This window comes from Curcuma longa, chromosome 14, assembly GCF_044706935.1.
Source record: "Curcuma longa cultivar G26 ecotype Majalengka, Jawa Barat chromosome 14, ITB_CL_G26_1.1, whole genome shotgun sequence".
Classification (NCBI taxonomy): domain Eukaryota; kingdom Viridiplantae; phylum Streptophyta; class Magnoliopsida; order Zingiberales; family Zingiberaceae; genus Curcuma; species Curcuma longa.
The window spans coordinates 6,693,205-6,709,719 of record NC_133874.1 but is presented as its reverse complement, the minus strand read 5'-3'; the positions used below and the strand labels follow the sequence as shown (position 1 = coordinate 6,709,719).

The 16,515-nt window shown below is 41.0% G+C and overlaps 3 protein-coding genes across 3 annotated transcripts; 2 read left to right on the top strand and 1 right to left on the bottom strand.

Moving 5' to 3' along the window:
* Positions 1 to 1,888: 1,888 nt before the first annotated feature.
* Positions 1,889 to 2,584, top strand: LOC141844926 (NDR1/HIN1-like protein 10). The gene has a single exon (XM_074732905.1). The coding sequence runs from the start codon at positions 1,927 to 1,929 to the stop codon at positions 2,554 to 2,556; it is 630 nt and encodes a 209-aa protein (XP_074589006.1). The 5' UTR covers positions 1,889 to 1,926; the 3' UTR covers positions 2,557 to 2,584.
* Positions 2,585 to 2,674: 90 nt separating this feature from the next.
* On the bottom strand, positions 2,675 to 9,115 carry LOC141844925 (PHD finger protein ALFIN-LIKE 3-like). The gene is made up of 5 exons (XM_074732904.1): positions 8,788 to 9,115; positions 8,590 to 8,622; positions 7,107 to 7,335; positions 3,405 to 3,528; positions 2,675 to 3,185 (listed from the first exon to the last, which is right to left on the bottom strand). The coding sequence occupies exons 1-5, from the start codon at positions 8,888 to 8,890 to the stop codon at positions 2,919 to 2,921; spliced, it is 756 nt and encodes a 251-aa protein (XP_074589005.1). The 5' UTR covers positions 8,891 to 9,115; the 3' UTR covers positions 2,675 to 2,918.
* A 1,243-nt stretch (positions 9,116 to 10,358) lies between these two features.
* On the top strand, positions 10,359 to 16,290 carry LOC141844675 (nuclear transcription factor Y subunit A-3-like). The gene is made up of 6 exons (XM_074732676.1): positions 10,359 to 10,601; positions 11,990 to 12,431; positions 12,976 to 13,088; positions 13,176 to 13,247; positions 15,480 to 15,650; positions 15,720 to 16,290. The coding sequence occupies exons 2-6, from the start codon at positions 12,110 to 12,112 to the stop codon at positions 15,972 to 15,974; spliced, it is 933 nt and encodes a 310-aa protein (XP_074588777.1). The 5' UTR covers positions 10,359 to 10,601; positions 11,990 to 12,109; the 3' UTR covers positions 15,975 to 16,290.
* Positions 16,291 to 16,515: the final 225 nt, after the last annotated feature.

Sequence of the window (16,515 nt, the reverse complement as noted above, 5' to 3'; positions counted from 1 at the left end):
TTGCTGCTGCTGCTGCTGCTTGCTGCTTCTGACTCCCTGCCACTGACCCAGAAACCATTAGTAAAAGGCCTACTTTGAGGCTTCAAAACCCTGATAAAAGTATTTAGCGACTATACCTGGCGACGACGGCGACGGCGACTGCAGGATTAAAAGGCATCGAGTGGAGTGTACTCTCGCTGATGCTTCACTCAGTTAGATGGACCTAATCTTAAAAGTTAAGATGATCAATCGATCGAGATCTTCAAAGTCGCAAACGATAAAGAAAGAAAGATCCGGTCAAGCACATGCATACGACAGAGGGATTGCCTCCTGCAATCTCCTGCCATTCCTTTGATACATAAATGAATGCCAGCAAGGTGAATTAGTGGTTGGACAAGTCATCGGACCTTCTCCGTCGTCGGCGTGGAGCAGGAAGATGAGTTGAGTGCGGTAAGACCTCCAGGACCTGCGAACACAAGGAACGTAAGAAGGAAGGCCAGGAGTGCTCAGCGCGACTACTCCGACGCTCAAGTTAGAAACAGGGGAGGAAGAAGGTGAACAGTAGTGAACTTGAGCGTCAAAAAGAGTAAAAGTTGAAGAAGATACATGTGGAGGAGGGAGTGGTAGTTTTATAGAGAGATGAACGTGTACCTGTCACGTCATCATTAAAGGAGATCTCATCACAATTAATGAGGCGAAGGAACAATTGAGTTATCTGTCCCATCGTTACCAGTAACCATCTTGTCACGGCCTACGTGGGTGTTAGAGGGATGACGATAATAAATGAGGGGTGTGGGCTTGTCAGAAGGCATGATGGGACATACCAGGGCACTGTAGGGCGATCCGGCGATTCGACCTCGCGAGAGGCGCGAATCGAAAGGGAGACATAATGGTCAGTCGGGCGGTGAGACGGTCGAATGGCAATTCGGCCGACCGACGGCTCAATTCGGGACCAAGCCAAATAGGGTGTTCGGTATATCGTAGATTGGTTTGGTGGTTCGGCGCTAAGCATGGCCGAGCGGACAGATCGGCCAATTGACGGACCGATTGGGCTGTTAGGTGAGTGAAGGATTGAGAAGAGGGGCGACTCGGGCCCTGGTGATAAGGCGGCGGTCTCGTTCGGAGCCGAATGGAGTGTTGGCTGATTAACCTCCCCGATTGGAGAGAGAGAACTAACTTGGGTGATAGAGCCAAAGACTATATATGCTGACTCGGCACTTGAGCGGGACTAGGACCGGACTCGAACCGAACCACGAGGGGGTATTCGGCTTATCCCCGTAACAGCATGCCCCCAAAAGATCAATAGGAAAGCAACAAGAACTCTGAAAAGCTTTGGCTAGTCCCTGCTTAGTGGCTTATCTGAGATCTAAACATGTTCTTTAAACACTAGACTGCTGCTTCGTTCTTTAAAATCATTGTAGGAGAGAGCAATCCAATGTCCATGCACTTCCAACTTTCATCAAAGCTATTGCTATGCTGGTCTGTTCTTGTCTGATCTGATGACAAAGTCACCGTCAGTGGAAATGGCACAAGGCGAGCTCGGTGCGGAAGCTAATTATTACTTTACAGGCGGGAATGCATGCGCAGACATGGGAAATCTGGCGCCACACAGGCGATCGATGCGGGATGCAAATGAGAAAACTTGTTCGTAAGGAAAGAACGGCGCCGAGGAGAAAATTAAGATGCGTGAAAGATTTTAGCAGTGATATCAAAGTCAACCATTTTGACCACTCCCTTCTGATCAAAGTCAACCATTTTGACTACTTCCTTCTAGATAAAGGGAATTGGATTCTCTGTTGATTAATGCCGTCGCCATTGTCTAGTTCTTCTTTCCATCGATCATCTACTCTTATCTTCGTCCTTGCTTCTCTGATATCTCCTCTCTTTTCACCTTCCCTCTGAATGAATTATTTGATTACTGTATTTGATTGCTTAATTCCACGTGCCATGCAGCAGCTGCAGGCGCCGGCGCCGGCGAATCTCCCCGGCGGCTACTACGGCCCTCCCGTCCTGCCCAGCTCCACGCCGCCGCGCCGCCGCACGTGCTCCTGCTGCCTCCTCTCCACCGCCATCAGGATCTTCGTCGCCGTCTGCGCCGCCACCGTCGTCGCCCTCGTCGTCCTCTGGCTCGTCTTCCGCCCCCACCGCGTCCGCGTCGCCGCCAGCGCCACGCTCGCCCGCTCCAACCTCACCTCCCCCTACGACCTCGCCGCCGCCTTCTCCATCCGCAACCCCAACCGCCGGATCGGCGTGCATTACGACTGGCTGGAAGCCCGGGCGTACCTCGGCGACCAGCTCCTGCGTGCAGCGCTGCCGAGCTTCTACCAAGGCCACAAGAACACCACCGTTTTAGGCCCCGTCCTCTTCCCTAGAGTCTCGGCCGTCGGCGACAGCAGCGACGGGTGGTTCGACGTCGAACTGTGGCTGCGGGGCCGCGTCAGGTACAAATTCGGCTCGCTGGCGACCACCAGACGGTACAACCTGCGGGCCAAGTGCAACCTGAATCTGCCATTGATCACCAGAAACAGCAACAACACAGCCTCTCCGAGCACCGGCTGCCATGTCTATAGAAACTGATCACGATCATTATCAAATATTTCTTCAATTCTAGTTTCCTTCTCAATAACATGTTCATAAGAATGTTAATCAACTTGATTACAAAGATATGTGCATATATAACACCGCAAGATCTTCAAACAAAATGCAGAGTCTTGGCATTATATGACATCTTCAGGATCTACAAACATGCTAGCAGAATTTGCAGAGTGTCAACTCCCTCCACAAGATTCAATCTGCACCTCAAGCGACGATAGTAATACAGTAAGTAAAATCTGTAAGCCAAACTGATAGTTAGCTAAAGGTGCAGATTGACAGTAACATTTCTATGATTAGAGTAGCTATCGACATTGAGAGCATATCGAAGGAACGTCAAGCATCTACTAGGATGGGCGTGACTTTTTGCTGCTGCACGTTGGGCACTTGTACTGCTTGATGTGCTCTGCTTTAGCTGGTGTGATTTTCACACACTTGCCGTGGAACCATGTCTCGCAGATATCGCAGCAGATCCAGAATTCATCGGATGCGTAATTGTCCCCGCAGGCTCCACAGAGGGTGTCTCCGTGTTCATCGTCTTCTTCCTCGTCGAGTTCGTTGTCCCCTTCCTTTGGTTGCACCTTCTGAAACTTCGCCTGAGATTCCGATACATGCTGCACCAGTAGTACAAGGACAAACAAGTCTAATAAGTAAATTAACTTTGCAGGATATTCATGATGTTTGTATCAGTAGGAAGGCTACATATTTTCGACAACATAAGGAATTACTCGTAGATTTTGCATCGTAAGTTAATAATGCATCCAAGATGAGAAAACAGTTGTCTGCTAAAATCAAGAAACTCTGATTAGCAAAGAGAGGTGAGGTGAGCTAACCATGCTCGAGTTCGACTTGGATTTGCTATTGCTATGGTTTGTTTCAGTTGACCTGACCTTGCTCCTGCTACTCACAATTTCATATACGGAGGGAAGATCGTTGATCATACCAAAGAGGCGCTTCCTGTATCCAAAATCACCACAAATTTATTAGAGATGCCACCCAGTAGAACAACTGCATCCAGCAACTAGTGACTTCAAGTACGTCAGGAAGAAAGATGAATAAAAGAGTCTTCAAGTGAGGAAATTAGAAGAATTTCAAAGGTAGCATGAGTTTTACATAGCAAATACAGTGGAAATTAAGTTCGTCCTTCGTATCATGGAACAAGGTAAACAATTATCTAATCCAGACTACATTGTTTAGGTTAATGATGGAATGCATATTATTTGGTTATATTTCCTTGTGCTTTGAAATACTCACAAGTTAGATAATGGCTGATTAGAAAAATGAAAACCAATACTTGGTAGTAGATTCTTCCTTGTAATTCATGCGCCAAAACAAATAGAATGCGGTTAATCTAGTCAACAAGCCAATCTCTCAAGCGAGTGAAGTGAGCCATGGGTATGGAATGGCTTATTTTCATAGTTGTTAAAATAAACTTTTTGAGTGGGCCGCAAGGTTACTATCTTTCGCCGATAGAGTGACAAGGCAACTTTGTTCGCAGCAACCTTCCAAATGCAAGTGCAAAAGCCTCCAAAGATCCTCTGTGGTGAGTTGGAGAAAGCGAGAAGAGAAGGTTTGTGTGGAATGAAACAACGGGAAAGAGCAAGATGCACTTGGTTAGAAGCAAGAAAATGCAAGAGGATGTGAACAGCAGCAACTTGGGAGTACGGTAATATGAGGAACATAACAAGGCACTGTTGAGCATATTGTGCTACCTATGGGTGGAGTGCTAAGAGAAGTATGGAGGCAGGAATAAATGATAACTTTGAGAGATCAAGGGCCACCTATGGGTGGCAGGGCTTTATCTGGAAATTGGCCAATGGACATAAAACTCGCTTCTGGTGTGATAGCTGAGCCGGGAAGATGGGAGGCTAGCAGACCAACTGATGGGGGAGCCACGAGGTGATTGATGCAGTTCCAAGGTGGCAGACATGGCTTTGGAGAACCGCGGGAGCTGGAATTTAATTCAAGAAGTATTGCCTTTCCCGGTGCTAATGAGGTTGGCAGAAGTACCAGCCCAAGAGTGCCAGGGAACAACAATGTCTTCGGAAACACTCAAGTAATGGATCATAGTCAGTCAAGACTGCATACAAATGGCTAAAGAGAAAGGTGGATGACATGCTGTGTGCAGAAAGGGATCTGTAAAAACTGGTGCCAAGATGCCCAGGTCCTCAGCACTTAAGAACTTTCTTATGAATGACCATCAATGGGAGGTTAATAACGAATGTAGAGAGATGTAGATGCTATATCTCCCAACACAAGGGTTGTGCTGATGAGAGGATGAAGATGTCCTCCATGTTTTGAGGGACTGCATACACGCAAAACTTGTCTGGGAACAGCTGCTGAGTAGCAGTTTCTTCAGGCAGAAGGACCATAGATGGTGGTTGGAAGGGACCGTAGGCAGGCATGAGCAGGGGAAAAGTCGATAGAGAATGGAGACTGATGTTCTTGATTACATGTTGGAAGCTGCAGAGCTGGAGAAGCAAGTGGATCTTCGACTCAATTTTCCAGAGGCCAATGAGTTCATCCAGAATCTGGTGAAATTCTACAAGGGGTAAGACATTCCAAGGTGCTAATGGATTCTGCAACAAACAAAGGTGAGGGGTGGAGTATGAATATACATTGAAGATGGTGCAGCACTGAAGCTCCACCCCATGGTAGAGTTGGAGTCGGTGGTACAATTAGAGGGATGACAATTTGGTGTGTGCGTATGGATGTGAGCAATAGCTCGGTTATTTTGGAAGCAGAAACTATCCAACAGTCAATGAGATCTAGAGATTGCCCAGTCCAAGGTGTGAGATCAATTCTTGTCCAGGCGGAAAACAAGGAGACGTTGAGATGCCTCAAGGGAGAGGTAGGTAATATACCCAGGCATGAAGTGGTAATATCAGAGGCGGCATCAGAGTTGGCTGCAGAGAGACTAAAAGGTTGGGTGGGCAAAGATTCCCAGGGAGCCGAACGTAACAGATGGCCTTGCAAAGTCACATTGAAGTTGAATTAAGAAGATGGTGATCACCACTATTCAAGATTCTGTCCTCCAATGTAACTAGAGTAGATAGACTAATGTACACTGTTTTGGGCAACTAAATAAAGAGGACCAGTACCTCCTCCCTCTGACCAAAAACGAAAAAAAGAAGAGGTAAAGGAATTACATCTACTGGATCATTTGATATGAAATACAATGTTTACCACTAGTCACTCCCTTATCTGGGCTTGTGCAAAATTGGTCGAAATACTGCCAGCAAAAGGTGTCATTAAAAAACAAAACCTACCTTCCTTGTCAGTGGTTTTCAAATCCGTGCTTAATTGGGTAAATCAAGCAACGTGCAACGCTGAAAGAAGCGCCCAAAAAACTCACATTTGAACCACCGGGTAGACCTAAAAATTTCATACATGAACATTTAAATGAAATTTGGATCTAGGCAAACAGTGAAAAAGAACTCTTTGGTTTCAGGTTCTACCAGGGCTTATAGGATGTCGAGTGACTAAAGTATGGGCGCCATGCATATTATAGTAATAAGTTCTATTTCTTTTGAAAAGGGAACTGTCCCTTATTAAAGCCCTACCAGGAAGGTAAGTGTCCTAATAATCGTTCTAATAGCAACAGTGAAAAAGAACTCTTTGGTTTCAGGTTCTACCAGGGCTTATAGGATGTAAAGTGACTAAAGTATAGCCGTATAGGCACCGTGCATATTATAGTAATAAGTTCTATTTCTTTTGAGAAAGGGACTGTCCCTTATTAAAGCCCTACCAGGAAGGTAAGTGTCCTAATAATCATTCAAGTAGTAGTTTGGCCTAGTAATCCCAACATATGAAATTTCATTAATCTCCCCTCAATTATACAAGATTTCCGAGAGGCTTGGTGTGGTGCCAGAGAAATCACTCAGGATCAGGATTTGCCAATCCCAAGCCAACTCAGTCAATCCATATCAGGATCAGCTGAGTTTGCTAACCATAATTTGAATTGCCATTAAGTATAACCAGTCAACAAGAAATACACAGAACATATTCTAGCAGTGAAAAAAGAAAAATCAAGTTAACAAACTAATACACAAAATCCAAACAAAACAAAGCCATTGTCAGTTGCACCATGTATAGATACTGAGTGGAGATAATAATAAAGAAGTCGATAATTAGTATTCAGAACTGAACCAGAACCAACATTATCACCACAAGAACTAGAGATCATCTTTGTAGCTCATATAAGCATCAATGTCACAAACCAGATATGTAGGATTAAAAGTACTGACTTACACAAAGAAAAATTGTTTGTTTAAAAAGAAAGGTTAACATTCAGAACTGGATTAAAGGAAATTTATTTAGCTTGAGAACTAAAGAAGTCATCTCTGTAGCTCATAGAAACAACAACGTCAGAAACCAGACATCTGGGAATGAAGATACTGACTCACATCAGTAAAACTCAATGAAATTAATTATGACACAAAAGAAAGCCCACAGAAAAAATAGATATACTAGTTATTTAAGCCAATTAAGAAAACACAGTAAGAAAGTTCTGCTCAAAAGCATAAAATAATTACCTTTGTATTTTATCAAATCCAAATCTAGCACCAAAGTAGAAAGCAACAGCAAGTAGCCAAGCATCACTGTGAACAGCAACCAAAGATAGCCAATCCTTTTCTTGCATTCCATCCCTAGCAAAGTTAATTCCTAAAGCAGGTTCAGGAAGTTCTGGAGGCACCTCTTCTGCAGGTAAATTAACTTCCCAGTGTTCATTGGGAAATCCATAGAGACATAAATTTTCTTTCTCTGCACATGAGATAAAATTGTTAATAAGTACAAGATAACAATTTATTCTATAGTTATAAGATAAGAGTATATGAATAGCAAAATAAAAACTTAATGAGGAACAGATGTTCCACTCAAAAGTATTTGTGGTGTCTTGACAATAATTAGGAACAACAACAGCAAAATCATAGAGAATTCTTTGAATAACAAAGCAATTGTCATGGCAAACAAAAAAAAGTAGAGAGGAATAGTGTACTATAAAAAAGTGTATTTTCAAATCAACATGATCAGAAGGAGATTATAGAATCTCCATTTAAAGGTCCAGAGGAATGCATTCACAGTCAGTATTATGAATCTGCACATGTTCAGACAAAAGTTAGCATATGCTGAATCATTGTAGTAGCAATAATGACAAAACAAAAAAACATGGAGCAGTTTGGAAATACTTTTTTCGTTTTCTTTTTTCCCCCTTTTTCACATGCCAATTTTTTGCATCTCTTATGTAAACCTAAACCAATTCTAAGGAGACCAAGATCATTTATTCCATTTTTTAGCAATGGTTGTAAAATCTGGTCAAAACTTCAACCCCATTAACTTTTATTGATCTTGTATTATTTCTCCACTAGCCCTTCCTATCAATCAAGCAAAAGAAGAGTACCCAGACCTAATTTGCCGTACATCCACCCAGCATCCACTCAACAGTCACACAATGGGCAAAGAAAAAGGTAGAAAAGACTTTCTCCAAAAAGGAATGGGCAAACACCCTGTCTTTGCCCTCAACTATAACAAGAGAACGTTATTCTCCAAAAAAGAACTCAAGGGCATCATTTACTTGAATGGGCTGATAATATGAGGTTGGACTAATCAGAATATATTAATATAAAAAGGATGGATGAAGTTTAAGCTACCTAGCTTATTGTTTACTTGGATGGATGGATATATACCAGTTCGTTCAAGTCTCAATCCTAAGATGTTTCTTAGGGACGAGATTATGAATCACTTATTTCTTCTTTTGTATTTTTTTAATTTTGACTTTTTAATACTATAATAATTCTTTCCTCATGAAAAAAGATAATTCCTCCATTACAAACTTTTTGAAGTGAAGGTAAGTATATTTGGCAGCAGGAAGCATCCTACAAATTAGTCAACGAGGACAAATGTGAAAACTACATACACGGAGAACTTAACAACAAAAACTTAGTACTGCGAGTTCCAGCACCAGCAAGCCACGCATAGAGAACCAATTGAGAAAAAAAGGGCAGAGCAGATCCTCACCAGGGTCACACTGCAGGTAAAAATCCTCGACGTCTACAACAAAAGAAAAAGCCGTCAACAACTCAATTCTCGACGACAGAGGTAACAATAAATCAAAGAGCTTTACTATACCAAAGATGAAAATAGCAATAAAAAAGATCTTTTTAGGGGTAGACAAGAAAAAAGGTCATATTTTGAGAAGGGGAACGAGATGCCGACCGGTGGTGAGGGCCTTGATCATAGCAGCTCGCCGGCCCTTGAAGTCGCGGAAAACCTCCTCCACCGTCCGCGGGTTGTACTGCGCCGCCGATCCACCGTCCATTGCCTCCCCAGAAGCGAGCGAGCGAGCGAGCAAGAACGAGGAATCCAGGAGTTACGATACACACATATAAAATTGGATTGGGAGGATCGAGCGAGAAGTGAAGTAAAACGGGAAAATAATATAAGAAAAGCGAGAGAGGCTCCTTTCTTTATTTGGGGAAGAAAAGCAGATCCGTAGAAACAATTGGGGGCTAGGGCAAAATTGTGCACGCCGATCAAAACATGGCCGATTTGAATGCTTCCTTTAGGAAAATTTCGATTACTTTGAAAATTATAACGGAATTAACTAAATTGAGTAATAAAAATTTATTTTCAAGATATAATTATGTTAATTACAATGAAACAAAATTACTAAAATAGATAAAAATCGAATCTTAACAAAATTAAAATAATATTTTTCATCGTGATCCATTATAATTTTTCAATTTACTTTCTTGCATATAATTGTAAGGTAGTTGGGGTGATGAATTTCAATTTTTATTGAAGAAGAGTAATAAAAAATTAATTATTATATATATATATATAATTTCATTCTATATATCTTAATTGTTTTAATTCAACATTTTATAAAATATATTTAATTCCAAACGTAATTCTATCTATAATTAATAGTTGTTTCTTAGATATAATATTTACAAAGTAATTTCGCAATTAGAATTCATATTATTTAGATATAATTCTTAAATTAATATTAATTTTTTAATCTCAACAAAGTCCAATAATTAATAATGTTTTTTGATGAATTGTTAATATACATAATATATATATATATATATATGAATAATTATCTTTTTAATTTATATGAAAAAATAAATGGAATTTTAAAATATCAAGAAGGGTAAAAACGTAACTTCCAATTCGAGTATAGTGACTACGAAGTTGATTGAAGTGAACCGGATCTTCAATAAATCCGCGCTATAAATAGACCGAAGAAGCAGCTAGATGCGGCGTACTTTTTGTCCCCTTTAATTAAATTTCATCGATAGATTTCTTCCCAAAATACACCTTTTTAATTGGGAATCCGCTTCACAGGCTCTCGTTCGTGTTGTTTTGTCTCGTTCTTGCGATGCGCAGGGCGCGTGTTACGGCGGAGGAGCACGTACGCAGCGGCTCGACACTCGTGCATGCAAGCACGTGACGGGCACACAAAATCTATCTCGAAATCTATTAACCGAGCGCTCGCCCGTGATCTACCAATTACGGCGTAATATTGATCCTCGGATCCGATTCCAACGGTGGGTCCGCGGTCGGGCGATGACGGCAGGCGGCACTGTGGGCGTTGGGACGTCGGCCACGCTCCGCCACCCAGGTGGCTGCTGTCGGATCATGCCACTGGTGGGAAATAGCTGCAAAAGCTAGGGGCGATTTGGTCAGGATGGTTGTGACATCGGGGGCAATAATTTATTAGAGGAAAGAAGGGGGCCGAGAGAAGGGGGAGGGGCGGCTGCTGTGTGGTGCCGATGTATGGAAGTGGGAGAAATTTATTTATTTGTTACTGTTTTTAAGGATAAAGAAAGGTTGAGAGTGAGGGAGATGTTCTTGCATATTTGGCAGGTGAAACTCGGCAGCACATTTTTTAAATGCGAGGAGAGAGGCGAGGAGGATAACTAGGGAAGAGAAGGAGAAGGTGAGGGAGAAGAAGAAGAAGGGGAAAGGGAAGGGGGGGACTTGGGAAGTGGAAGGACAGAGAGGGGCTTTAAGATTTCTCCAAGGTTATTCTCTGAAGCCAATGATCTGGTTCTGACTAGTCTCTCTCTTTTTTTTTTTTCTCTCCTTTAAATCCTTCAGTATATTTGCATGCATCCACTTTCCTGCTGCTTCTTGGCTTAATTTTCTCTGATTCTCGGGATCTTGTTGTCGATTTGCTTGTTTTTTGGAAGTGGGGGTTTTGATTTGTGGGAGATATTTGGAGAAAAAGGAAATTTGTTTCGTTTTCGTAGTTCTTACTGGATCGGGTGAAACTTGTTGTTTTTCAAGGGTGCTTGCCATTTAGTTGCGGGCTATTGGGGGAGAGACGATTTTGATGGGTGTTTCTGCTCTTTTCTGGGGCATCGATTACTTGATTTGTTTTGTTTTTAGTTCATTTGACCTCTTATCTTTTAAAGAGTTGGTTTGGGGATTTTGGGTGGAAAACTATTGGCTATTTATCGTTCATCACCTGGATTCAAGCTGTTATACTTTTGTTTTTGTTTCCCTTTGTTTAGTAGGAAAACTGAAGATTACATTTGCGAGTATGGTCAGATTATTTATTTTCTCAGGGTATGAATCTGTTAGGTATCATCCATTTGCAGTGATGCATCAGAGTTTGGCACATTGACTTTATTATTCTGAAGAGGATTACATAAATATGCAATTCTTGACATGCATCTTACTATCTCAGTCAGATACTTGAGCAGTTAGAACATGTGGTTATGGTCAACTTTTTAGAGATCAAGACCCTTGAATCCATGAACAGAAGTTTGTTGAAGTAATCTTGTGTCAGCCTGTATTGCAAAGTGAGTGAGATTAGAACAATTTCCAATCTCGACTCCCTTTGGGTGGGATGATATGCTAGTGCTAGTTTCTGAGTAAGCCACACTTTTGTTTCCCAAAAACCCTCACTATGCTAGGGAAATACTGCATGTGGAGAAGAGTAAGGTGTTTCATGAGAAAGTCTCATGTATATAAAATGCATTCTCATGAAAGATCTCGATACTTGCCTTGGCATGTTGGTGAAAATTGCTAGGATAAACAAAAATTTTCTTTCTCTTTTTCTTTTGATTCTCATGTTGTAAAATGAAATTATCTGGATTCGATAAATTTTTCCCTTCTTGTTTGTTGGTTGGTCGAGCTCCTGTGACCATAAGCTCAAGGTAGTCAAAGAAAATAAGAGTTAATCTACTGACAAATACTGTACCAATCTGAGAAGCCGATATTATCATTTGGCAAGACGTTTATGCTATGAAATTTTGCTAAGTTAGTCGAGTCATTTTACCGTTATGTGTGTAAAGGAGAATTTAGTTGCTAAATTTCTCTAATAGCTCACTGTTATACATTTACAGTTTTGCAGATATTGTTGATAATAATTTGTGTTACTAAAATGATACATTTATTATTTCAGGTGATCCTGTCTCGCTTTCACATATTGGTAGTTGTATATGTTCCTTATCGATACTAGTTGATCTCTTATCAATAAGAGAGACTTCACTTGTGCTCAGTTGCACTCTGTGGAAATCGAGTTATGCATCTTGATGCAAAGTCTGCAGAAATGCAGGTTGTTGGAAAAAAGGGTTCAGACAGTAATTCTCTCTATTCATCATCTACTTTTGTGAGCAATCCCACCTGGTGGAATGCTAGTAGTGCGAACATTTTGCAGTCATCTTATTCCAAAGACTTGAATATGAATATGGACTACTTAGCAAAAGATGGTAACGGGGAAACACAATTAAGCCATACAATGTCCGACCATGACTCTTCAACTCACTCTAGTGGTCAATCCCATCGAGAAGTATCTGAGATGAGTGAAGACAATGTTCATCAGCAATATATTCCTATGCAATCTGGTATTATCGAACTATTCAAAATGTTGAATTGTCGGGTCTCTTATTGTCATGTTCCTTTATACCACTGCAGTAAAGTTGTTTGCTACACCTCCTAAGCAAACACATTGTTCGATAGCCTATGGTTAATGATATTTGAACTCTGTTTTCACTTTTTTTGAAAAATTAATTTCTAGAGGAAGAGTGTATTTTCTGTGGAATGGAATTGAACTCTATCTTTACCAATGATCCAAATGGCAACTCTTATTCTAGTTTATATGCCTGAGAGCTTTTTTATTGGGTTACTGTATGATCTTATTATCGATTCCTTTGTTTATGATGTTCAAGCTGCACAGCTTGCTAAATGTTTAATTTGAACCAAAACATGTCTAATTTATGCTGTTTTAAAAAAGTCCAAATGTATAAATAAACAGATGCTTGTATGTATTGTTCTAAACTCATTACTGTATTACATTGTGAACATAGAGATGATTGCTTGCTATCTTTTTTGTTAATTTTTTTTCTCGCTGTAGTACATGCCTTCTAATCTCTACTTGACCTTCCTAAGGTGCTGATAATACATATAGAAAACCCGATGATAGTCCTACGAAACCAGTTTTATGTTTGGGGAGTTCAGAAGTTTCATTTGCACCTATGAAGATGGACTATAGCCAATCTTTTGTAAGTCAATACAGTACTTTTGATTCTCAAACTTTCTATTATGCTTCTAAAATTACAATATTTGGTTATTTGTTTTGTCAACTTCAGGCTCATGTGGCGTATCCTTATGCTGACCCATACTTAGGTGGCATCCTTGCTGTTTGTGGACCGCCGGCTATGGTAATTATACTAAGAGCACAATATTCTTAACTGTTTCACTCCATTTCTATGATTTCATATGAATTTTTTTTAGCATGCTTCACCTTTTTTAGAGAGTGATATTACTATTTTTGTTTGTTCACGTCTATAATTTCTTCTTCATTGGATACATTTGTCTCATCGTCCGCATTGTAATCTCCCTTGCTTGACATCGCGTCAGCCACATCTGTACCACTCTTGAAATTGAAGTCTTGATTGTCATCTTGTGAGTAATAAAGATAAGAATAAATTGGCATCAGTTACAAAACCTCCAATGAGCATAAGTCATTTCTAGTGGGCATTCATCGCCTAACCCTTCACAGTCTAATCCCAAACCACCACTCTTCCACCAATCGTATCCAATCCTCAAGACACCCATGATAATTTTCCATGTAGCCTCTCTAATTCTTTTTAAATTCTCGAGCAGTAGAACATATCCAGTTTAGAGTATTCTTACCTTGCTCCAAGAATATGACTTGACGAGCTATGTTGATAATTCATATCCATGACCTGTGAAATCAAACTTTGGGCAAGGCAAGATAGTCTTCGTTGAAATGCTATCATGACGTCAGTTGATGTCATCGTTGCTCACATTGTTAAGCATGCTTAAATAGCCTCTCCTCGCAACGTAGGCCAACAAATCGAGGAATATAATCCATTGTCTTTGAGCAATTCTAGACCAAACTGTTAAAGAGAACAAGTCAGCGAAGAATCTCTAAGAGAGATGAACTAGTATTAGCTTGAGGGAGATAACCTCTTGTTGACGATGAACTTGAGTTGTCACTGGGCTTGGACACCGTCATAATATACAAAGAGTTGGTCGATAAGCTTGTTGGTCATGAAATCTTCTTAAAGTGTGAAGCCAACAAGGAGCTACCCGCTATCACCACCCAATATAACCAATGTGCCAACAACTATTGATCCATGGGAGGCACTTGCAACAATAATACAAACACGAATAAATTCTTCCAAGGTGGGAGAACAACTATTGATCCAAGGGACGCACCATCAACAACAATAATACAAACGAGAATAAATTCTTCCAAGGTGGGGAGGGACCGAGTTTTAGTAGCCAATATGGCAGCCACTACAGCAATAGAGGTGCCTTTAACTCTAATTAGCATTTCCTAATTGGTGCTCACCTGCACCAAAGTCTAGTGAGGCAAGTTTACTGTCAAATTTATGATAAGTTTAGACATTCGGCCAAGGTCTGCAAGTCATATATGATGTCTGAATCCAAGCTCACCTCCCCAACCGATCCTCATCCATGTTGTCTGACAATTGGCTTATGGATTCCAGAGCTCCCACCACATCGCTTCAGATGTACCAAATTTCTCCATTTGTTCAAAATATATCAGCGTGATGATGTTCGTGTTGCATTCAGAATATATAGGTGGTGATGATGTTCTTGTCGACGATTGTAACAACATCCCCTTCACCCATATAGGTTAGATCACACGATACGCATCATTCAAGAAACCTTTTTTCTTATTGAATCTTCTTTGGGCGCAATTCTATTGAATTCTTTCGTTCTTCTTTTATGGTGAAGGATTTGAACAAGGGGGCGACACTTATCCATGGCTAGAGTAAAGGAAATCTCTGAGTGACTATTTTAATTCCTATCCGAGTACTCGCTACCTCTTAACCTCAGCCTCGAGTCCTCGACACACATCCACTTGCAATGTTTCATTTCGTTCCACCATCACGCTTTGACATCGACAATTAGGACAGCCAATAAGACAACCTAGCACATATTGTTTCTTCTCAAATGCTAACTCTTATCCTTGCAATGTTTGGGGTCTTGCTCCAATTACCTCCTTTGATCTCTTTAAATACTGCATTTTTTTGTTGATCATTTTGATAAATACAGATTCATATCCTCTCAAATAACAATTCGATGTTAACAATGTATTTGTATGGTAGTTGGTCATAGATGGATTTACAAGGTAAAGTGAAGACTTTATGAGACCATTAATCGGTACAAGGCTACAGCTTGGTGGCCAAAGGTTTCACTTAAGGGTTGGGCATCGATTTTCACTCGGTCGTCAAGCTTACCGTTGTCTGTGAAGTACATTAAGATTGGTTTTTCATTTTGTTCGATCTCAAGTCATTAAGATTTGTTTCATTTCTTCCGCGAATTCATTAGTTTTGAGGAACAAATTTCCAGTTAGATCATGTCGCTTGTCATACTCTATTGTGCTACTCTACCTACAGATCCATCCGCAAATCGCGGGAACATCTTCTGCTTCTCGCATGCCACTGCCTCTTCAACCCGCAGCCGAAGGACCTATTTATGTCAATGCAAAACAATATGCTGCAATTCTACGAAGAAGGCAGCTGCGCGCGAAGTTGGAGGCTGAAAACAAACTCACAAAGAGCAGAAAGGTACGAATAAAGAAGAGCTAATTGTTCGAGTTAGGCTATTAACGTGCCTTCGCTCGTGTAACTTCACAGCCATATCTTCACGAGTCTCGTCATCTCCACGCGATGAAGCGAGCAAGGGGTTCCGGTGGAAGATTCCTCAACACAAAGCAACTAGAACAACAACAGCAGCAGCAGCAGACCCAACCTTCAGCAATGTCAGTCTGCCAAGGTCTCTCTGGTTCGGGGAGCTCCGACATGAGAGCTGTTTCGACAAACGGAGGCAAGGTAGCGGAACGGAAACACTTTGGCTTCCAAGCATCCAACTTCCGCTCGAGTTTGGAGTGACCACGTAAGGCGGAAGCAGCATGATAAGACTCGGGGCAGTAAGGAGGTGTTGCATTTTGCTGTCTGTCATGGTGTTTTCCTGGCAATTCATCCTTGGCTTTTGGTAGTACCTTTGTTTGAAGTGCTTCCTTCAGTCGACATCTGTAGCGAACATGAACATCAGTCGACTGCTAGATACTGAAAACTGTTATTCGTCTTGTTTGTAGATGCTCAAGTTTCGTCTTGCTTAAACAACTCTGAATCCATGGAAAGAACATCATCAACCATCCATCCCATTCCAATACCTTCAATCTATGCCTTCCACTCAGACTCCTAATTCGATTTGCTATTTGCTTCTGTTCTTCAAGTTCATCCCAACTTCACTATTCATCATCAATTCAGCTTGGGCCTCTGTTTTTTTGTTCTTTTTGTCGTTGACTTTCGATCTCAGTTGTTCCACTTATTTGCTTCACCGTTGACTAAAGGATATATATTTTTTGTTTGACTAAAATGATAATTATTTATAATTTGTTATATTTTCATTGGCCGAAGAATGCGTTTT

What these genes read in the sequence shown, in the direction of transcription:
- LOC141844926 (XM_074732905.1), top strand. Translation starts at nt 1,927, where the DNA reads ATGCAGCAGCTGCAGGCGCCGGCGCCGGCGAATCTCCCCGGCGGCTAC.
- LOC141844925 (XM_074732904.1), bottom strand. Translation starts at nt 8,890, where the DNA reads ATGGACGGTGGATCGGCGGCGCAGTACAACCCGCGGACGGTGGAGGAG. An exon ending in GGATTTGATAAAATACAAAG is followed by an intron (nt 3,529 to 7,106) that starts GTAATTATTTTA and finishes TTTTGGATACAG; the next exon opens with GAAGCGCCTCTTTGGTATGA. An exon ending in CCAAGTCGAACTCGAGCATG is followed by an intron (nt 3,186 to 3,404) that starts GTTAGCTCACCT and finishes CTACTGGTGCAG; the next exon opens with CATGTATCGGAATCTCAGGC.
- LOC141844675 (XM_074732676.1), top strand. Translation starts at nt 12,110, where the DNA reads ATGCATCTTGATGCAAAGTCTGCAGAAATGCAGGTTGTTGGAAAAAAG. An exon ending in TGGACTATAGCCAATCTTTT is followed by an intron (nt 13,089 to 13,175) that starts GTAAGTCAATAC and finishes TGTCAACTTCAG; the next exon opens with GCTCATGTGGCGTATCCTTA. An exon ending in AACTCACAAAGAGCAGAAAG is followed by an intron (nt 15,651 to 15,719) that starts GTACGAATAAAG and finishes GTAACTTCACAG; the next exon opens with CCATATCTTCACGAGTCTCG.